Consider the following 24,592-nt stretch of genomic DNA (forward strand, 5'->3'; position numbering starts at 1 on the left):
AGACAGGCTTGAATGCTGAGTCTGTGCCATAGGTTTTGGATGCTGGATAATGTTAAGTTTTTTGAAACAGGTCACATGTTTAATAGATAATAGTACTATTTCAAACTTGCATAGTTGATTAAACTGTAATATGAATGAATCGCAGAGGTAGCTTCAGATGCAGAGCTTGATCTCCATTATCAAGGATGCTAAAAAATATATCTTGGTTATTACAGGTCCTAACTTCACCAAACTTGAATGTATGGTGTGTCTTATGATACAGATGCACCTGACAGGCATGGATGCTGAATCTGAGCCATAGGTTGCGGATGCTGGAGGAGGTTAAGGTTTTTCATTGCTAGTGCCCTCTGATGATGATATCTTAGTTATTACAGGTCCTAACTTCACCAAACTTGCATGGATGATGCGTCTTATGATGCTGATGCACCTGACATGCTTGAATGCTGAATCTTAGCCATAGGTTTCGGATGCTAGATGAGGTTTAGTTTTTTGGATCAGGTCACATGTTTAATAGATGATAGCTTGCATAGTTGATTTAACTATATTATAAAAGAAATGCAGGGGTTGCTTCAGATGCAGAGCCTGATTTCCATTATCAAGGATGCTAAAGAAATCTCCTACCTCACTTAAACCTGCTTGATAGATAGATGTGGTTGTTGTTAAATGATATAACATGATTCCTATGATATAGTATTGTATGATATGAAACACTATTGTTTAATATGATACAATATAATATCATATGTTATATAGTAAAAAGTTAAATGATACAATATGATACTGTATCAATTTTTTAAGGCGTCGAGCTAATGCTCGGCAGTCTTCTAGCGATCGTCTGGATTGGCAATCGTCCAAAAATTCATGCACTGCACCGCCTTTTAAATGCGCACAAGAAATAAGTTCCTTAAAGTATTAAATGTATTACAAGATTATTATTCCATTTATTCAACTACATTGTGTACAAAAAATCCAATTTTGCCTCCCTGGTTATTGACAACTCATTGCATAAGTATAAATTTGCCTAATCAAGAATGGCAGATTAATACATTCACTAAATTATTGCTTATAATTTAATTGGAGACCGTGCCCGATAGAAATAAAATTTGATATGTAAATTTATTTGTTATCGGGCACGGCCTCCAAAATGAATGTAAGCGATAAACGTATAAAGTGATTTTGTAGCAATAAATGAACACGATAATGCAGTTGGTTTCGTCGAGCATTTTAAATAGCACGTGTTGTGGATTTGTTGGTAAACAACCATACCATAGGTAATCTTGTTTCAAACGGGAATTGAAATAAATAAAAGTATGTTTTATTATTATAATAAGGGACACACTGTAAATGTATTCAAATTATGAACCTTGAAAATTGTACAAAGACTGTTGAAAGCAGAAAAAAAAATATAATTTATTTTTGAACTTTGAAATTTCTTTGATTTTTGTAACCATGATGAGTTATTGTATTATAAACGCATCACAACCTATTTTATAAGGAAATATACTGATTTTTGTTTATAAGGCACACAAAACATTATTCATTTACTTTTTTTATTCTAATATGTATTATTTGATACACGACTATTAGTACTAAAATTCAAATTATTGATATCATTTTATAAATCTATATAAAAGAAAATGTCAGCTCGACGGCTTTGTGGCCGTACCGGCCTTTGTTTATATTTAATGATATGATATTGTATCATGATATTGTTATGTATAGTATTGTATATTATGATGCAATATTGTATAATATTTATATTGTATTTTTAGCTCACGTGAACCGAAGGTTCAAGTGAGCTTTTCTGATCACCCGTTGTCCATCGTCAATCCGTCAGCACGTCCGTCTGTCCGTCCGTCTGTAAACTTTTCACATTTTTGACTTCTTCTCAAAAACCTCTGGGCCAAATTAAACCAAACTTGGTACAAAGCATCCTTATGAAAAGGGGATTCTAAATTGTTAAAATAAAGGGTACAACCCTTTTTAAAGGGGAGATAATTATGAAACAGTGAAAATAGGGTGCATGTCTTTAAAAATCTTCTTCTCAAGAACCACTGCACCAGAAATGCCAATATTTACACAAAAGCTTGAATATATAGTGAAAATTCTAAATTGTAAAAATCGTGACCCCCGGACCAAAACTGAGGCCCCAGGCGGGGTTCAAAATTTAACATTGAAATACAGTGGAAAAATGTTTTAAAATCTTCTTCTCAAGAACCACTGCACCAGAAATGCCAATATTTACACAAAGCTTGTATATATAGTGAAGATTCTAAATTGTAAAAATCGTGACCCCCTGACCAAAACTTGGGCCCCAGGTGGGGTTCAAAATTTAACATGGAAATACATTGGAAAAATGTTTAAAAATCTTCATCTCAAGAACCACTGCACCAGAAATTCCAATATTTACACAAAAGCTTTTATATAAAGTGAAGACTCTAAATTGTAAAAATCGTGACCCCGGGACCAAAACTGGGGCCCCAGTCTGGGTTAAAAGTTTAACATAGAAATCCATAGGATAAATGTTTAAAAATCTTCCTATCAAGAAGTGACTGCACCAGAAAAGCCAATATTCACACAAAAGCTTTTATATATAGTGAAAATTCTAAATTGTAAAAATTTTGACCCCCCCGGACCAAAACTGGGGCCCCAGGCGGGGTTAAAAGTTTAACATAGAAATCCATAGGATAAATGTTTAAAAATCTCCTTCTCAAAAACCACTGCACATGAAATGCCAACATTTACACAAAAGCTTGTATATTTAGTGAAGATTCTAAATTGTAAAAATCTTGACCCCCGGACCAAAACTGGGGCCCCAGGTGGGCCAGGCTACACCTTAAACATAGAAATATGTAGGAAAATTGTTTAAAAATCTTCATATCAAGAACCACTGCACCAGAAATGCCAATTTTTATACAAAAGCTTGTATGTATAGTGAAGATTCAAAATTATAAAAATCGTGACCCCAATACTAAATCTGGGGCTCCAGGCAAGGTTCAAAGATTAACATAGAAATAAATAGGATAAATGTTTTAAAATCTTCCTCTCAAGAAGCACTGCACCAGAAATGCCAATATTTATACATAAGCTTAATTGTATGTATAGTAAAGATTCTAAATTGTTAAGATTGTGACCCCCCGGGCAAAAAGTGGGCCCCCAGGGTGGGTTCAAAGTTTAACATATATAAGAAAAATGTTTAAAAATCTTCTTCTCAAGAACTACAATGCAACAGTTTGGGATATTACTATGCATACATCCTTGGCAATTGTAGATTCTAAAGTGTTAAAAATTATGACCTCCGGACTAATACTGGGGCATCAAGAGGGGTTCAAAGTTTAACATAAAAATATATAGGAAACATGCTTTAAAAAAATCTTCTCGAGAACTACAATGTCATACTTTGTGAGATTACTTTACTTGGATCCTCAAATAGTGAAAACTTTAAACTAATACTGGGGCCCCAGGAGAAGGGGTTCAATGTTTCATATAGAAAGATAGGAGGGAACATGTTTAAAAATCTTATGGAGGAGAACTACAATGCTTCAATTTGTGAGATTACTATGCAAGCATTCTCAAATTGTAAAGTTTTTAAATTGTGGAAGCCGTGACCCCCAGACTAACATTGGGGCCCAAGAAGGGGTTCAAAATTAACATAGAAATATATAGGAAACATGTTTAAAAATCTTCTTCTCAAGAACTACAGTGCAATAGTTTGTGAAATTACTATGCAAGCATCATTGGCTATTGTAGATTCTAAATTGGTAAACTCGTGACCCCCGGACAAATACTGGGGCCCCAAGACCCCCAGACCAATACTGAGGCCCCAAGTGGGGTTCAAAGTTTAACATAGAAATATATATGGAAAATGTTTAAAAATTTTCTTCTTGAGAACTACAATGCTGCAGTTTGTGAGATTACAATGCAAGGATCCTCAAATAGTGTAGTTGTTAAAGCCAACCATAAATCCCGGACCAATACTGGGGCCCCAGAAAAGGGTTCAAAGTTTAAGATGGAAATAACATATGCTATGAAATAGAATGTTACAAGGAACTGTTGTTCAGGTGAGCAATGTGGCCCATGGGCCTCTTGTTAATATATCTCATGATACTATTAAATATAATATTGCAATATATAATATTGTATTCTATGATACAATATTGTATATTCTATAATATTGTATTATACAATATTGTTTAATATGAAATTGGTTTCTGTAATATAGAATTATATCACATGAAATTGAATTATATGATATTGTAATCTTATACAATATTGTATCATACGATTTGATATTGGTTTATATATATGATATATATTATCATATCAAATTGTATTATATGATATTGTCATACATATTATTGTATCATATATATTGTATTATATATGATATTTTACTTTATTACAAAATATTGTATCATTTAATATGATACTATTACTTATTAGGTTAATTACTGACTCACTACGGAAATATATTGGGTTGATTGATCAATCCAATATATTTCTGTAGTGAGTCAGAAACTAACCTAATAAGTGTTTTGTTTACCCGAGGACTATCAAGCGACATATTTTTTCACAAATAGCGATGATCAAGACACAGCCATGTACAAGATGACTAACATCTCGTCCAATTTAACTTATTTTAACTCTTCAAAATTTTCCATCTCACTTTTCAAATACTCTTTAAAAATCTTTGCTTCACCCATGTTTACCTACAATGTTTTGTTGCTATTCAATTTTAAATGTTTTCTCCCTTTCCTCTGCAGAGATTTGAGCAAATTTCGACGCTGCCATTTTGTTCTGCTCCAGACAAAACAATGTGATGTCAATATTCTAAGGGCAACTACTATAATTTTAAAGAATTTCAAAGGGCAACTACTCCAAATACTTTAAGAACTTACGGCATGCAGTTTATGTATTAAATACTATGAAATGTCGAGATGAGTAAGCGAAGCGTCGACCAATGACGGCCATATTGCCTAATATTAATTCTCAAAGAACAAATATAGAGATATATATGAGGCAATCACGTTCTATGTTTAAACCAATGAAAATGTGACATTTCAGTCCAAGGGAAAACAAAATGTTGTATCAAATTATATTGTATCATATGATACAATATCATATTATGTATCAAATATGATAAAATATCATACAATACAATATCATTCTATATTATACAATATAATATCAATGACATATGTTTCAATGGTATGATGTATTATGTTTATATGTGATATTGTATCATATATTACTATATTGTATTATATATTAGGATATTGTATTATGTGATCTAATACAGTATTGTATAACACAATACAATGTCATATCATACGTTACAATATCATATCTCATAATTGTTTATTACAGTAGTTTATCATGATAATATCTAGGTCAAGTTTGATATTGGGTGCAATCGAGCAATTTTCGACAAAGTTATGGCCCTTGGACGTAGAAAAATTCTAGTTTTTTGCAGTTTCCGCTCATTTTCTTCGCAGAGGATGAACATATTGAAATGAAATTTGGTATACAGGTTTATCATGATAATATCTAGGTCAAGTTCGATATTGGGTACAATCAAGCAATTTTCGACAGAGTTATGGCCCTTGGATGTAGAAAAATTCTAGTTTTTTGCAGTTTCCGCTCATTTTCTTCGCAGAGGATGAACATTTTGAAATGAAATTTGGTATACAGGTTTATCATGATAATATCTAGGTCAAGTTCGATATTGGGTATGATCGAGCAATTTTCGACAGAGTTATGGCCCTTGAACGTAGAAAAGTACAAGTTTTTTGCAGTTTCCGCTCATTTTCTCACAGAGGATGAACATATTGAAATGAAATGTGGTATACAGGTTTATCATGATAATATCTAGGTCAAGTTCGATATTGGGTACGATCGAGCAATTTTCAACAGAGTTATGGCCCTTGAACGTAGAAAAATACAAGTTATTTGCAGTTTACCTTCATTTTCTTTGTCAGTGGATGTTTCCATGGGAGGGGGCATAAATGTTTCACAAACATCTCTTGTTTAAAGTTTAAAAAATGGTGTTTAACCATAGAATTTTTAAGATAAGTTAAAAAATGAGAAATTATGTAAAAATTTTGAAATTGCACTTTTGTAACATTTCATTTTAATATTTCATTTTAATCAATAAAATAATGATAATCACACTTGTTACATATTTAATGATAAATTAAAACACTTGAAACTTTGTTTTGCCTTGATATTTTTTTAATATGAACCCTGAGTAGGGATCTACCTTAAGTCTTTTTAAAAAAAACAACATTTGCTAGTAAGAAAAGCGGTAACTTTAGTGAAAGCAACTTCAGACAGTGTTGATTCAAATTTGTTCAAATCTTCAGACAGTGTTGATTCAAATTTGTTCAAATCACAATCTTTAGGAATAGTAGGGCCACATTGTGGATTCTGGTTGTACAAGGGAAAACGTTTCAATTATTCACAAAAACTGAAATGTTATTATATATGTTTTTACTTAATATATGCAAGCATTTTATATATTGCTGATTCTTTAAAGGTATATGTGGCGTATTTTTTTATGCTAAGAAATATTTGATTGATTTAGATATGTTATATAAAGATAGATCTTCACAATAAATTAGCAGTTTTTATCAATCGGGTTAAAAGATAAAGAAATTAATAAATAATTTTTATAATAATACCACACTCAGTCTATCACAACAATGGCCAAAAGAAAAGATAGGTATACCTTTAAGTTTGACAAATTTGGCAAAGAAAGAAAAAAGAGACAGACTGACAAGAATATGAACAAAGGGAAGATTGTCATGTAGAAACCATGTAGATTGAAGAAATAGGAATTAAAGCTGAATAAAATTTTTATCATGAAGTTGTAGGGTTTTTGTTAGCCAGGTTCGTACATGCTCCATGTGTTCCATGTCTTTACTTTATAAGTTATAAACCACAATTGAATTTAGTTTAGAGGAATTTTTGAATAAAGAATAAATACAAGAACATGTACCTCTACAAGTACAAGTACCTCTTAGTACATGCATCCCTCAGGGAGATGGGGTATTCACTCATTCACTCATTTTGCCGTGTCGTTGATGCTAATTTAAGACATAAAAAACACGATTCTAATTTGTAAACAAACTGTTCTTCCATCGTATTTACAATACTAGATTTCCCACACTCATGTGCAGTAGCATTACAAATGTCGGATTACATTAATATTCACCAGACGTGTAGCAAAGTTTAGAGACAAAATACTACAGAAAGAACATCTTTTAAGGGCCTTGAATTTGTGAAACGTCTAATTATAAGAAGCATGATGTAAATTTTAACTCAAACTCATGTAAAAAATTTTACTCCACACATATACCTTTAAAATTATTTAAACTTTGGCCCCTGGATGATTATTGGGCCTCACAAGGGGTTCAGAGTTTGATGTAGGTTTATATCCTGTATATAAGCAATTGTTAAGGGTCTTTTTGAGAACAGCTGCAATGCTGAATGTGATATGACTATAAAATCATCTTGTTAGAAAAGGGACTTGATTAAAAATATAAGAATATTTAGGGGGAAACAGATTTTTTTGTTTAGGATCTACATGTATTATACCACATTGTTGCTCAGGTGAGCGATGTGGCCAGCGGACCCCTTGTTAATTTTCATCCCCTCTATCTTTTTTTGCAGGTTACCCACCATCTCCAGCAGAATTCACTGACTTTTACGATGAACAGAAAGGTATAGGTAAATACATGTATTTATATTGGCAAATTCACAAAAGTTCTGTCCAAAATAAAACCCATATACCAGTACTACATTGACTCCATTTTTTGTGCTCTCTTGCATGATGGGCAAATTAAAAAAAATATGTATTGAAGAGAACAAAACAATATTTACATAAACCCTCTCAGATATGGCAAGAACTCCTACCAGTAAATGACCATAGATTATAGGATAGGGGTGTAAATAGTATACTGTTGTATCTATTTTCATCAACAGCCCCTCATGTAAAACCACAATTTTATACAATAAATGCATAAATTCACTTTCTGTTTGAACGTCACACAATTTTAACCAAAAAAAGTACAGGGTTATCTTTTCTTGGCCGAAAAGATTGAATGTCTGCAGCAGGCAGCGGTTTTAATGGGATGAAAACGCTTTTTACCTAGTTTATTAGGAATATTTCAATGTGAACATGTGTTTTGACAACATTTGCAACATTAAGTGGGAGGATTTGCATAACTTTTGTCAAGTAAGTTGTTTTTTGACATTGTTTACAAATCGGGGCCTACTTTCGATTCTTCCCTTGTGTATTATTTACCGTATATATATGTCATAGAGTGTAGAGCGGATACGATGCCCCTGTGGTTTGTCCCCGCAAACACAGTTTGGTCCCCACAAACATAATTTTGGTTGGTGTATTTAGTAATATTATTGATGGTCCATCTGTTCATCCATCAAGTCAATGTCTATCTTATGGAGAAACATTCGAAGTTTCTACTACATATAAAGATTGCTTATTACTTGAGGATGTGTCATGAACTTGTTGTACAAGATCATTGTTAAAGGAAATTCTTAATTCCTTTCTAGGCCATATCTTGTAATGGAAAATGATTAGAAGCTAACATTTGACACAAAGGTTGCTTAATTGTGATCTGTAATTTTGTCTTGACCTTGAGCTTTGGTCATTTTCACAAGTTCAAGGTCACGATAAGAAAAAAGGTGCATCCATTACTTTTTAATAGAGAAATACTAAGTGAGTTATCATATTTTCTTTGCAGGGGTATAATTGTTAGCCTGCTCACAGTACCTCTAGTTCAAATAGGTCTTTTGCTCAAGACGTTGACACAATTAATTAGCTTTCTCCATAGCCTTTTGTATCCATGTTGCAGAAGTCAAATACTGCAAGCCATGGGTCTTGTCTACTATGCTTTGCTTTTCTGATTAGCTGTTTGGCTGACTTAAAAGCATTTTCTGCTTTGCCATTAGATCTTGGGTAGGCAGAGCTGGATGGCTGTTGTCTTATTTGCACTTCAGTCAGTAAATTGCAGCTGCGATGTAATCTGTGGTCCATTGTCGCTAATTACTTTGTCTGGAAATCAGTGTCTCACAAAATACTGTTTCAGCTTGCTGATCATTACTGCCAACAAGATGGTGGTCAGTCTGTTGATTTTAAGGAAATTACTGAATTAGTCTATGGTGATCAGGTATTGTTCATCGCTGACAGGTGACTGGAAGAAGTCCACTTCTTTCTCAGACTAAGGGTGGTTTGAAGTCGCAAGAGACATGAGAGTTTCTTTTTGTTGAAATGGTTTGTATGTTCTGCAAGGGTCAAATTTTGAGACATTAGATCCTTGAATTCAGATTTTGTAGAGGGCCAGTAGACACTCCCTTCCATTCCTATGTGCAAATGGTGAAATTTTCTCATATTTCTGCACATAATACTTTATGTATGACACTTAGAGTTCAAGGTAAACAATACCATCTTGAACAGATAGTTCATCTCACACATGATTATAGTAGCTGTGTCCTTGCTGTGCCCTTGGCCTTTCTTCAAGAAAAGTTCTCTCAAGTAAATCATGAGTTTTGTCACTGGTCAGCTGTATCTTCAGCATTCTAACTTGTGAAATTGGTAAGTACTAGTATTTCATCACATTAATTGATACCTTTAAATACCTTGAAGACTTCTACTGCAAAAGGTTCTTTGGTCAGTCCCTTTTGTATGCTCTCAAAAGTACATCGCCCACATGTATTTGTCTGCCTGACTTGTATGTACTGTAACATTTCTTGAGTCGTAAAAGCATGTGTTGAAGATGCTTTTGTGCAGATGTAAGCAGTTTCTTGTGAATTATTTTTAGGGCTTTGTGATCACATTTCACAAGGACCTTTCGGCCATATGTGTATTTGTTGAATCTTTCAATGCCGAAGACTACAGCCAAGAGTTTCTTTTCAATCTGACCATATTGTTGTTCTGTTTGGGTCAGTGCTCTGCTGGCATAGATTGTCTTAACTGTAAAAGAGTTGCACCAAGCCCTGTGCTTGATGCATTACACTGAAATGTTGTTTCTTCTTTTGAGTCAAAGTATCTGAATACTAGTGCTTGAGATAGTGCCACTTCATGCTCTTCGGTTCACTTCCAGACAATGTTTTGGTGAATGAGAGGATGGATTGGATTACTCATAAGCTTCAAGTTGATCATAAACTTTGCTAGATAGCTCACAGGTCCAAAAAATCTCTGTACATCTGCTACATTCTTTGTGGTTTCATAATCCATGATAGCCTGTTCTTTATGAGGGTCAGGTTTGAGTCCTTTAGATGTCAATATACATCCAATATATAAGGGCATTTCTTTCAATCAGAGTTTGAACTTATTTTTGTTCAACTTGATTCCTTTCTCACTGCAACATGTGAGTGTCAGAATTTGTATAGCTTCTGATCATAGTCATGAATCGCTTCTTCTTTCCTGTCTCCTTCCCTGTACATATCATCTGCCACAGCTTTCACACCAGGTGGTTTTGTACTGTTAGTTCTAAGTTGTGCTAAAATATCTTGCATGTAGGAGCGATTCCAATTGGTAGGCGACATCAACGATAATTTGCAAAAAATGTTTCAATAGTAGCTTGATGGCTAGTCAAAGCCAAAATCGATTTTTCATATCACATACTGTGAAAACACTAGCCTTAGCTAAATCAGGTAAGACATTCTCACTAACTGGATGTGGATAATGAATTTGCCTGCTTACTGTTGGATTTCTTGAATGCCAGTAGGCTAGACACCAAATCAGTCGGTTGTTGACAGGTTCTATGGCTTGCAATCCTTCTAGTCTCTTCAATTCTTGCTGTAAGAGTGGCATTTATGGCAACCGGAACATGGCGCATTAATGCTTCCAGATAAACAAGTTCTTGAAAGCGCAAAAGCGTCCATTTCTAGTTAAAATGTCTAGGCTTCAGAGCTGACACATGAAATGAATGTTGCTATCTGATATGCATTGGCTATAATTTGGCTTAATTATACCCCCGCTCCAAAGGAGAGGGGTACGTATACTGTTTTACCCTTGTGTGTCTGTCTGTCTGTCTGTCCGTCCGTCCGTCTGTCTGTCTGTCTGTCTGTCTGTCCGTCCATAACAAAAATTTGTCGCATTTATCTTAGCAACTATTTATCGCAGATGCTTGATATTTTTAAACAGTATTTGTATAGGCATGCCATATCGTGGGATATATTTCTGTACCAATCAGACGTCAACTTCCTGATAAATGACGACTTTGCTTATTTTTTAACCAAAATTTTCGTCAAGGATTTCTCAGCAACTATTTATCGCAGATGCTTGAAATTTTTACACAATATTTGTATAGGCATGCCATATTGTGGGATATATTTTTGTACCAATCGGACGTCAACTTCCTGTTAAATGACAACTTTGTTTATTTTTAGCAAAAATTTTCAAACAAATTTCTGTCAAAGATTTTTCAGCAACTATTTATCGCAGATGCTTGAAATTTTTACACAATATTTGTATAGGCATACCATATCGTGGGATATATTTTTGTACCAATCGGATGTCAACTTCCTGTTAAATGACGACTTTGTTTATTTTTAGATAAAATTTTCAAATAAATTTTTGTCAAAGATTTCTCAGCAACTGTTTATCGCAGATGCTTGTAATTTTTAAACAGTATTTGTATAGGCATGCCATATCGTGGGATATATTTCTGTACCAATCAGATGTCAACTTCCTGTTAAATGACGACTTTGTTTATTTTAAGCAAAAATTTTCAAACAAATTTTGTCAAAGAATTCTCAGCAACTGTTTATTGCAGATGCTTGAAATTTTTACACAGTATTTGTATAGGCATGCTATATTGTGGGATGTATTTTTGTACAAAACTGACGTAAACTTTTTGTTTAATGAGTACTTTGTTTATTTTTAGCAAAAATTTCCAAACAAATTTCCATCAAAGAATTCTCAGCAACAATTTATCGCAGATGCTAGAAATTTTAACATACTGTTTGTTTTGGCATGCCATATTGTGGGATATATTTTTGTATCAATCGGATGTCAACTTCCTGTTGAATGACGACTTTGCTTATTTTTTAACCAAAATTTTCAAACAAATTTTCGTCAAAGATTTCTCAGCAACTGTTTATCGCAGATGCTTGAAATTTTAACACACTATTTGTATAGGCATGCCATATTGTGGGATATATTTCTGCACCAATCGGATGCCAGCTTACTGTTAAATGTTGACTTTGCTTATTTTGCATATTCACATCAGGGCGGGGGTATCACTAGTGAGCATTTGCTCACAGATATCTTGTTTCTTTTTGCATATGGATGCTGGTGCTTCTACCTCCATTCTGGAAAGACATTGAATAAACTCACTGTAATCATCACTAATCCACTGTATTCTATCCTCACACATGGCCAGTGATCTAAACATTGATCAGTCCATGCTTCTTGTCTGAAAATTACACAAACTGAGGTTCACTTAATCACACGATTAATGTACCTCTGACACCATATTCTGTGGAATCACTTTTATTTGTGGGGGTCAATGTTCATGGGTATAGCCAAAATTTTCCTGGTTTGTGGGGACATAATTTCATAGGTAGCAAGTTCTATCATAAAGAAAGACTAAACAAATGCTTGTGTATATGTTCATGGGGATGTAAATTGCATGCAAGGGTTACAAACGAACATTGTACCCCAACAAACAATGATGATTCCACAGTGAGATGACTGATTTATTGCAAGTAAATACAAGCATGGCATACCTGGTAGTTCACAATAATGGGTGCACTGGATAGCAGGAGCTGCTTATATCATTACAAGTAATAGCTTTCCACAAAGCTTGCCTGACTAAACAAAATTATTCAATGGAAGCATGCATGTATCAATTAGGCTATCTTATCAGAAATGAATTTTAATTTTCGCTGCTGATCATAAATTTATAAATGGAACATGCAAATTTAAGACGAAATGTTAGTCTTTTCTTCAATCTAGAATATGTACATATATATCACTTGAAATTCATTTATTTTATTAATTCAATTTTTTAGGAATTCACACATATCACATAAGTACATGTAAGTTTGAAAGCTGGAGAGTAAATAGTCGTTTTTTCAAATTGTATTTGTTATATGAATTGCAAAATCAACTGAAAGGCATTTTTTAAAACTTCCAACCTTATGAAATATGAGAGGGTATACAAACATGAATTATTTTTAAATGTGTGTGGGCAGCTTCATTAAAATCATCTTGACAAGCAATTAAAAAAGGGTGAATTCTCAAATTCATGAAAAAAAACCTGAACTATAACTTCAATTCAATTAGAATTCCTTATTTGCAGAACTTTTCATTATTGCATGCTCCTACAAAAGTGGAGGGGGGGGGGGGGCAAATCCATGATATTTCCATTTATCCAATAAAGTTAAGACAGTGCCAGCTGTCAAAAAAGAGGGGAGGGGGAAGCAGCCTTCCTCACCCAAACCCCTGATGCTATGTGCCTGTGATGTAAACACATGGTGTGTTCTCGGGTATTTGCATGATCCCAACAAACTCGTCAACTAATCGACGCACAAAAACTATGAATGAGACATTTTGAAAGCTCAAGTGAGCTATTCTGATCACATTTTGTCTGTCGTCCGTCTGTCTGTCTGTAAATTTTTCACATTTTGAACTTCTTCTCTAAAACCACTTAATCAAATTCAACCAAATTTGGCTCAAAGCATTCTTATGGAAAGATGAATATAAATTGCAGAAATGAAAGAAAAATTTTCATTGAAAGCGGAGAAAATCTCAAAACTGTAAAAAAAAAAAAAAAAAAAAAGGGGGGGGGGTGCATTTTTAAAAATCTTCTTCTGAAGAACTACTGAGGCAAATTCAACGTAATTTAACATAAATAATCCTTATGGGAAGGAAATTATAAATTGCAAAAATTATGGGCTAATTCTGTTTCAAATCCGAGTTATTACGAAAATAATAAGAAAGAAAAGGCGTGTTTCAAGCAATTTATAGCATCCATGAGTCTTGGTAAAATGGGTAGGCATGACCGTGCCAGGGCAAAACAAAAGATTGACAGTTATTAATCTGCCAATCCCATTAAAATTTCAAGATATTTACTGACCAGTTTATTTGTATTCGCTGTAAATATTGCTGCAAAAAAATGCATAATTGGAATTGACGATTGCCGATCTGCCCCGGCTTTTATTTTGCCCCAGCCCGGGTTTGCTTACCCATTTTACCAAGACTCGTATTCCATATTTTTAAAAAGAGGTTCTTTTTTTAAAGCAGCCATGACACTATATGATAAACGGGTCGATCTGACAATGATGAATTTGTTTGTTGTGCAACAGTACGGGTATGAAGGGAATCTTTGAAACATGCAAAATACATTGGTGCCGATTTTGTGAAGTAAATTGAGGCTAAATATTTCAATGCGTTGACAATTTTCACATATGACGGTGGTGTTAGCTTGTTGTGATTTTCGTTTCGTTTTCATTTATGCTTTGCGTTAACCTGGGAACTGTCGCTTGTATTTCCTGATTTTTACATATCAAATCAAACAGAGACTTCGGTAAATCTAACAGTTTACTGTTTACCTGCGCAAATTAAGCAACATCTGATGTATTAAGAAAGAACTAAAATGCAGCAATTCATTCAGGCTATCTGTAATTCGGTATCATCTTTTGTGTTATGGTAGAATAATGCAATATGTCTTGTTGAGATGCTCGGCATTTTAGAAATTATAAATTGCAAAAATTATGGGCTAATTCTGTTTCAAATCCGAGTTATTACGAAAATAATAAGAAAGAAAAGGCGTGTTTCAAGCAATTTATAGCATCCATGAGTCTTGGTAAAATGGGTAGGCATGACCGTGCCAGGGCAAAACAAAAGATTGACAGTTATTAATCTGCCAATCTCATTAAAATTTCAAGATATTTACTGACCAGTTTATTTGTATTCGCTGTAAATATTGCTGCAAAAAAATGCGTAATTGGAATTGACGATTGCCGATCTGCCCCGGCTTTTATTTTGCCCCGGCCCGGGTTTGCTTACCCATCTTACCAAGACTCGTATTCCATAATTTTAAAAAGAGGTTCTTTGTTTAAAGCAGCCATGACACTATACACTATATGATAAACGGGTCGATCGGACAATGATGAATTTGTTTGTTGTGCAACAGTACGGGTATGAAGGGAATCTTTGAAACATGCAAAATACATTGGTGCCGATTTTGTGAAGTAAATTGAGGCTAAATATTTCAATGCGTTGACAATTTTCACATATGACGGTGGTGTTAGCTTGTTGTGATTTTCGTTTCGTTTTCATTTATGCTTTGCGTTAACCTGGGAACTGTCGCTTGTATTTCCTGATTTTTACGTATCAAATCAAACAGAGACTTCGGTAAATCTAACAGTTTACTGTTTACCTGCGCAAATTAAGCAACATCTGATGTATTAAGAAAGAACTAAAATGCAGCAATTCATTCAGGCTATCTGTAATTCGGTATCATCTTTTGTGTTATGGTAGAATAATGCAATATGTCTTGTTGAGATGCTCGGCATTTTAGAAATTAGAAATTATAAATTGCAAAAATTATGGGCTAATTCTGTTTCAAATCCGAGTTATAACGAAAATAATAAGAAAGAAAAGGCGTGTTTCAAGCAATTTATAGCATCCATGAGTCTTGGTAAAATGGGTAGGCATGACCGTGCCAGGGCAAAACAAAAGATTGACAGTTATTAATCTGCCAATCTCATTAAAATTTCAAGATATTTACTGACCAGTTTATTTGTATTCGCTGTAAATATTGCTGCAAAAAAATGCGTAATTGGAATTGACGATTGCCGATCTGCCCCGGCTTTTATTTTGCCCCGGCCCGGGTTTGCTTACCCATCTTACCAAGACTCGTATTCCATAATTTTAAAAAGAGGTTCTTTGTTTAAAGCAGCCATGACACTATATGATAAACGGGTCGATCTGACAATGATGAATTTGTTTGTTGTGCAACAGTACGGGTATGAAGGGAATCTTTGAAACATGCAAAATACATTGATGCCGATTTTGTGAAGTAAATTGAGGCTAAATATTTCAATGCGTTGACAATTTTCACATATGACGGTGGTGTTAGCTTGTTGTGATTTTCGTTTCGTTTTCATTTATGCTTTGCGTTAACCTGGGAACTGTCGCTTGTATTTCCTGATTTTTAGCTCACCGAGACGAAGTCAGGGGGAGCTTATGCTATACCCTCGGCGTCGGCGTCGGTGTCGGCGTCGGCGTCGGCGTCCGGACCTGGTTAAAGTTTTTGTTGCAGGTCCTGTACCTAAGCTATTACTTGTCCTATCTTCACCAAACTTGCATGGATGATGCATCTGGACCTACTTATGGACTTGAAAGACTTGGATGCTGAATCTGAGTCCTAAATTTCAGATGCTGGAGGAGGTTACGGTTGTTGGACCAGGTTAAAGTTTTTGTTGCAGGTGCCCTTTGATAGCAATATCTAAGTTATTGCAGGTCCGTACTTCACCAAACTTGCATGGATGGTGTGTCTTATGATACTGATGCACCAGACAGGCTTGAGTGCTGAATCTGAGCTATAGGTTTCGGATGCTGGAGGAGGTTAAGGTTTTTGGAGCAGGTTAAAGTTTTTGTTGCAGGTGCCCTTTGATAGCAATATCTAAGTTACTGCAGGTCCGTACTTCACCAAACTTGCATTGATGGTGTGTCTTATGATACTGATGCACCAGACAGGCTTGGGTGCTGAATCTGAGCTATAGGCTACAGATGCTGAAGGAGGTTAAGGTTTTTAGAGCTGGTTAAAGTCTTTGTTGCAGGTGCCCTCTGATGATTATATCTTAGTTACAACTTATACTAACTTCACCAGACTTCCATGGATGGTGCGTCTTATGATACTGATGCACCAGACAGGCTTGAATGCTGAATCTGAGCCATAGGTATCGGATGCTTGAGGAGGTTAAGGTTTTTAGAGCTGGTTAAAGTTTTTGAAACAGGTGCCCTCTGATGATTATATCTTAGTTATTACTTACTTAACTTCACCAGACTTCCATGGATGGTGCGTCTTATGATACTGATGCACCTGACAGGCTTGAATGCTGAGTCTGAGCCATAGGTTTCAGATGCTGGATATGGTTAAGTTTTTTTCAACAGGTCACATGTTTAATAGATAATAGTACTATTTCAAACTTGCATTGTTGATTAAACTGTAATATGAATGAATCACAGAGGAAGCTTCAGATGCAGAGCTTGATCTCCATTATCAAGGATGCTAAAAAATATATCTTAGTTATTACAGGTCCTTACTTCACCAAACTTGAATGAATGGTGTGTCTTATGATACAGATGCACCTGACAGGCATGGATGTTGAATCTGAGCCAAAGGTTGCGGATGCTGGAGCAGGTTAAGGCTGATGATGATATCTTAGTTATTACTGGTCTGAACTTCACCAAACTTGCATGAAGATGGGTCTTATGTATACTGATGCACCTGACAGGCTTGAATGCTGAATCTGAGCCATAGGTTTCGGATGCTGGATGAGGTTTAGTTTTTTTGGAACAGGTCACATTTTTATAGATGATAGCTTGCATAGTTGATTTAACTATATTATAAATGAAACGCAGAGGTTGCTTCAGATGCAGAGCCTGATCTCCATTATCAAGGATGCTAAAGAAATCTCCTCACTCAAACCTGCTCGATAGATAGATGTGTTTGTTGATAAATGAAACAACATGATTCCTATGATATTGTATTGTATGGTATGAAACAATATTGTTTAATATGATACAATATAATATCATATGTAATATTATAAAAAGTTATATGATACGATATGATATTGTATCAATTTTTTTGATATTTTATGTTATGATATTGTATCATGATATCATTTTGTATAGTATTGTATATTATGATACAATATTGTATAATATTATATTGTATTATTGATTTATTATTTTATCACATGATACTATTACATAAGATATTGCAAAATATAATATTGTATCCGATGATACAATATTGTATATTCTATAAAATTGTATAATATGATATCGGTTTCTGTAATATAGAATTATATGTATTGACATGAAATTGTATAATATGATACTGTAATATTATATAATATCGTATCATACGATATTGTATAATATGATATTGGTTTATAATATGATATATTATCACATCACATAAAATTGTATTGTATGATATTGTAAAATATATTATTGTATCATATGATACAATATGTATAATATAATATTGTGTTATATAATATTTTACTTTATCACATAATATTGTATCATATGATACAATATCATATTATGTATAAAAAATGATACAGTATCATACAATATCATACTATTTTATACAATATAATATCATATGTTTCAATGTTATGATGTAATATGATATTGTAATATAATAATATATTTTTTTATTTATTATGATATTGTATTATGTGATCAAATACAATAACATATAACACAATACAAAGTCATATCATACGTTACAATATTATATCTCATCATTGTTTATTATGGTATTTTATTGTATTATATGATATATGTTGTAGATATGATAGGATGCAATATTTAATTTTATATTATTGTATTGATTAACATATGAACATATGATTATCATACAATGTTTTGAACAGATGATATACGATATTGTGTCAAAACAGAATCCATGAATATCCAAGATCATAAAGTATGATTTTCATTTAATATGATAAAGGTGGTCTCATAAAGGTGAAGTCTCATAAGGGTGATGTCTCGTCTCAGTGAGCTTTGTAATCTGTGATTACCTATGTTTACATATCAAATCAAACAGAGACTTCGGTAAATCTAACAGTTTACTGTTTACCTGCGCAAATTAAGCAACATCTGATGTATTAAGAAAGAACTAAAATGCAATTCATTCAGGCTATCTGTAATTCGGTATCATCTTTTGCGTTATGGTAGAATAATGCAATATGTCTTGTTGAGATGCTCGGCATTTTAGAAATTATAAATTGCAAAAATTATGGGCTAATTCTGTTTCAAATCCGAGTTATTACGAAAATAATAAGAAAGAAAAGGCGTGTTTCAAGCAATTTATAGCATCCATGAGTCTTGGTAAAATGGGTAGGCATGACCGTGCCAGGGCAAAACAAAAGATTGACAGTTATTAATCTGCCAATCCCATTAAAATTTCAAGATATTTACTGACCAGTTTATTTGTATTCGCTGTAAATATTGCTGCAAAAAAATGCGTAATTGGAATTGACGATTGCCGATCTGCCCCGGCTTTTATTTTGCCCCGGCCCGGGTTTGCTTACCCATTTTACCAAGACTCGTATTCCATAATTTTAAAAAGAGGTTCTTTGTTTAAAGCAGCCATGACACTATATGATAAACGGGTCGATCTGACAATGATGAATTTGTTTGTTGTGCAACAGTACGGGTATGAAGGGAATCTTTGAAACATGCAAAATACATTGGTGCCGATTTTGTGAAGTAAATTGAGGCTAAATATTTCAATGCGTTGACAATTTTCACATATGACGGTGGTGTTAGCTTGTTGTGATTTTCGTTTCGTTTTCATTTATGCTTTGCGTTAACCTGGGAACTGTCGCTTGTATTTCCTGAGTTTTACATATCAAATCAAACAGAGACTTCGGTAAATCTAACAGTTTACTGTTTACCTGCGCAAATTAAGCAACATCTGATGTATTAAGAAAGAACTAAAATGCAGCAATTCATTCAGGCTATCTGTAATTCGGTATCATCTTTTTGTGTTATGGTAGAATAATGCAATATGTCTTGTTGAGATGCTCGGCATTTTAGAAATTATAAATTGCAAAAATTATGGGCTAATTCTGTTTCAAATCCGAGTTATAACGAAAATAATAAGAAAGAAAAGGCGTGTTTCAAGCAATTTATAGCATCCATGAGTCTTGGTAAAATGGGTAGGCATGACCGTGCCAGGGCAAAACAAAAGATTGACAGTTATTAATCTGCCAATCCCATTAAAATTTCAAGATATTTACTGACCAGTTTATTTGTATTCGCTGTAAATATTGCTGCAAAAAAATGCGTAATTGGAATTGACGATTGCCGATCTGCCCCGGCTTTTATTTTGCCCCGGCCCGGGTTTGTTTACCCATTTTACCAAGACTCGTATTCCATAATTTTAAAAAGAGGTTCTTTGTTTAAAGCAGCCATGACACTATACACTATATGATAAACGGGTCGATCGGACAATGATGAATTTGTTTGTTGTGCAACAGTACGGGTATGAAGGGAATCTTTGAAACATGCAAAATACATTGGTGCCGATTTTGTGAAGTAAATTGAGGCTAAATATTTCAATGCGTTGACAATTTTCACATATGACCACGGGCCCTGGAAGTTATTGTAAATATATTGCATGTGCATGTATAAAAAAGTAAGGGTAGGACACTCTTTTTGGGGCGAAATCGGGTTTGACAAAGTCTGGGCGTTCCTCAAACGAAATTTCGCGATAAATCGTTCAAGTATACTTTACTTACGACATATGTATACATTCGATCCGCTCCAATGCTGTTACGTCGAAGAAAAAGGTGTTTTTATACATCCAAGTGCCTAAGAATTTCGCTAGACTGGTTTACATCCGGTTTAATCGCAGTGAATCGAAAGGTAAATTGAAAGGTAAGTTCTGATTGGTCAATAATGAAATAAATTCTTTAATTTCTTATCGATATTTGTCAATCTTCTTCATTATTCTCGCATTTCATTGTTGAATGGCCAAACTACCCAGTATCTATATACATAACTCCTTTCAAACATCTGATACATACTCACCATAAATTGTTATCAGTTTCGCCACCTTATTGACGAGCAGATTTATTTTATTATTAACCAATCAGAACTTATCTTTCGATTCACTGCGATTAAACCGGATGTAAACCAGTCTAGCGAAATTCTTAGGCACTTGGATGTATAAAAACACCTTTTTCTTCGACGTAACAGCATTGGAGCGGATCGAATGTATACATATGTCGTAAGTAAAGTATACTTGAACGATTTATCGCGAAATTTCGTTTGAGGAACGCCCAGACTTTGTCAAACCCGATTTCGCCCCAAAAAGAGTGTCCTACCCTTACTTTTTTATACATGCACATGCAATATATTTACAATAACTTCCAGGGCCCGTGCATATGACGGTGGTGTTAGCTTGTTGTGATTTTCGTTTCGTTTTCATTTATGCTTTGCGTTAACCTGGGAACTGTCGCTTGTATTTCCTGATTTTTACATATCAAATCAAACAGAGACTTCGGTAAATCTAACAGTTTACTGTTTACCTGCGCAAATTAAGCAACATCTGATGTATTAAGAAAGAACTAAAATGCAGCAATTCATTCAGGCTATCTGTAATTCGGTATCATCTTTTGTGTTATGGTAGAATAATGCAATATGTCTTGTTGAGATTCTCGGCATTTTAGAAATTAGAAATTGCAAAAATTATGGGCTAATTCTGTTTCAAATCCGAGTTATTACGAAAATAATAAGAAAGAAAAGGCGTGTTTCAAGCAATTTATAGCATCCATGAGTCTTGGTAAAATGGGTAGGCATGACCGTGCCAGGGCAAAACAAAAGATTGACAGTTATTAATCTGCCAATCTCATTAAAATTTCAAGATATTTACTGACCAGTTTATTTGTATTCGCTGTAAATATTGCTGCAAAAAAATGCGTAATTGGAATTGACGATTGCCGATCTGCCCCGGCTTTTATTTTGCCCCGGCCCGGGTTTGCTTACCCATTTTACCAAGACTCGTATTCCATGCTCGGCATTTTCTCGAGTTTATTTATTTCCATTTTAAATGCCGAATAGGAAATACCAAGTTAAAAATCTTAAGCTGAATGTAATAAACTCATTTGAGCAAAATATGACTCAAATCTAGCAAAATTTTGAGCTCATCTTGCTTGTAATTCTACGATTGACGCTGAAATTATCCTGGTTTGTGCCATTTGTTATTTTTGAATAAAAATGAAAATTATGGGTGCATAGGCCATAGTAAATTAGAGTGATGTGCCTGTCAATACGGTAACATTGATTTTTATAGCTCTTTAACATGTCACGTGACAACATTTTTCATTCCAGTGTATTCATCAATCAAGTGTGAGTAAAGTTATAAAAGTCACGAGTATATGCGAGGTAAACAACAGTCATTTAATTATAATGGAGAAGACAAATTAAATTGTTGAATATTTTTAATTTCAGAAATTGAGCGCATTGAGGTGCAATTTTCTTCTTCACATATATACATGTAGGATTTTTTTTGATAAAATACAATAACTATTATATTTAAAAAAATAATACAATAACTAGTAAGTAGTTGAGGAAGAAAATGTACCTATATGCTCTCATATATTTTGATTGCTTTATTAAGGGGGGGGGGGGGGGCAGAACGAAAATACAGGGAATTAGAAGTTATATAACAGTGTACCCCTACCAAATATTTAGTTCTATTACTTGCGTAGGATTTTCTTATTCTGTGTAATAACAGTATTACATGAAGGTACAATGTCAAAGATTACATGTATGCAAAAATAAGTGTAAAATTCGAATACTTTACAGTATTTATTTTTTTGATATTCTACCGAGGGCCATATGGCACAATATCTTTTGAACGCCCATTGTTGCTCAGGTGAGTGATGTGGCCCCATGGGTCTCTTGTTGTGAAATATCATGATATTGCTTGTCCCATTGTTTGCACTGTTTCGGAGATTGCAACTTTTAAACCTTAGATATGCATGACGTCAGGCATCAATGTACATAGAATATGAGCAGGGCCAATTATATCAGCTACAATAATCAAACAAGTTAGAAATTTTGTTATATTGTCAAAATCACAGCCATAGTGTAATTAAAGCAAATGTCTCACTTTTGTAACATTTACCATTTCTTTATACTACATGGTGTTCATTTGATGACAAACTGGTACCGGGTAGTTGTGACTCACCAAAAGCACAGTTATCAAAAAATTAAATTACAAAAAACATTTTTTATTTCTGGAAGATGACTATACAAAGTTTATTTTCCATATACATGTACCTCAAGGTTAAGACATAATGAAACCTTAAACTGCTTCCCTTTCTATACCTTTATGTGTTCCTTGAGAATAATACATGTATGAGGAACTAGCTGTTCTTTATGTGTAACATTCTGATTGACAATAATGATAAATTTATAGTATTTTTTTATTACTAACTTTTGAGATTTATGTTAATATATATATAAAAAGTAAAATGCTTTCTTTGGTGATTCATGAGAGCTATGAAGCTAGCGATCATTGCAGAGAAATGATTTTTTGCAATCCAAGCTACTTTTAAATCACACCCTTATATTTACGATCAGTGTATATTTCCCCTTATATGAATCTGCGACATTCAATTTTTTTATTAATACACTTTGCTAATTCATGCTCCATGAGCACAGATACAAACGTCTTCTGACATGTGTTTTTAATATATTTTTTTCTGTAAGATTAAATGCAACTTTCAATCTTACATAACCAATTTGATAAGTACTTTTGAAAAATGATAATTAGATTATATTTACTCCTTAAGGTATTCAATGTATAATGAACGGATATTGAACAATTTTGAATCATTTTAAACTAGCTAAATATGTATTACTAGATAACTATGAAAGTGAAATGAACCAAATTCACATGACAGACAACATATAAGGAGCTGGTCATCTCGCACTTTAATTTTTTTAAAGAGTTATCTCCCCTTGATGAAAAAAAAAGAAAATTTTAATTTCGTCAAAATATCTGCGGTGAATGATTCATTTTATTCCATATTTTATTGAAAAGAAAGTTTATGCATATATTAACCAAGAGAGTTTAACGAATTTCAAGTTACTTTTTACAATATCTTAATAAAACATACGTTGCCCATAGACTTCAATGCAAAATTCAAGGTGTAATTAGTTGGACCATAATCAAAATTTTGAAAATTCCTTTGGTGGAGTATTTTTATTTGATAACACCTTCAAAATGATATCATGATTAAGAATATCGGACCATTCATATATAAGGTACAAAATGTGGTCGTTATACATCGAATACCTTAATAAAAAAGATTTTTCTCTACAAAGTTTCTGGCACTATTTTTTTAGTCAGTCTAAAGAATATGTTAATATGGCTGTTCCATGTATTAATGTTTTATATCCAATACTGAGAGCATATACAATGGCTTTACAGCAACATTACACATATATTTCATACAAATAGACATCAGTTTGAATATATATATAAGTATTGAATGCTTATTTTTGGATGTCGTCGGTCCTGTTACACACCAAACAGTGCAGACAAATTATCATTTAATGCTTAAATGAAACACCAGAAGAAAGCATTTTATTGTTTATATACTTTTTCATTTATTATTGCAATTTTACTTAATTTTTTTCCACAAGTTTATTTTCAGACTGTTGATTTTTCTCTTAATTTCTTGTCTGAAACAATAATTGTAGTCATATACTGGTACATGTACTGTAAACACGCAGTACCTTAAATTTTCCTTCACTATAAAAGGTGTGTTATGGCCATGTTTATTCCAC

At 33.7% G+C, this 24,592-nt stretch overlaps 1 protein-coding gene across 1 annotated transcript in view; it reads left to right on the forward strand.

The window, feature by feature from the left end:
* Window positions 1-24,592, forward strand: part of LOC128166025 (uncharacterized) — a 51,842-nt gene that overhangs the window by 11,770 nt on the left and 15,480 nt on the right. The window contains exon 2 of the mRNA XM_052830940.1: window positions 7,672-7,728. Coding sequence (XP_052686900.1) covers window positions 7,672-7,728 — 57 coding nt within the window. The remainder of the gene's footprint in view (window positions 1-7,671; window positions 7,729-24,592) is intronic.

This window comes from Crassostrea angulata, chromosome 10 (assembly GCF_025612915.1).
Source record: "Crassostrea angulata isolate pt1a10 chromosome 10, ASM2561291v2, whole genome shotgun sequence".
Lineage (NCBI taxonomy): Eukaryota > Metazoa > Mollusca > Bivalvia > Ostreida > Ostreidae > Magallana > Magallana angulata.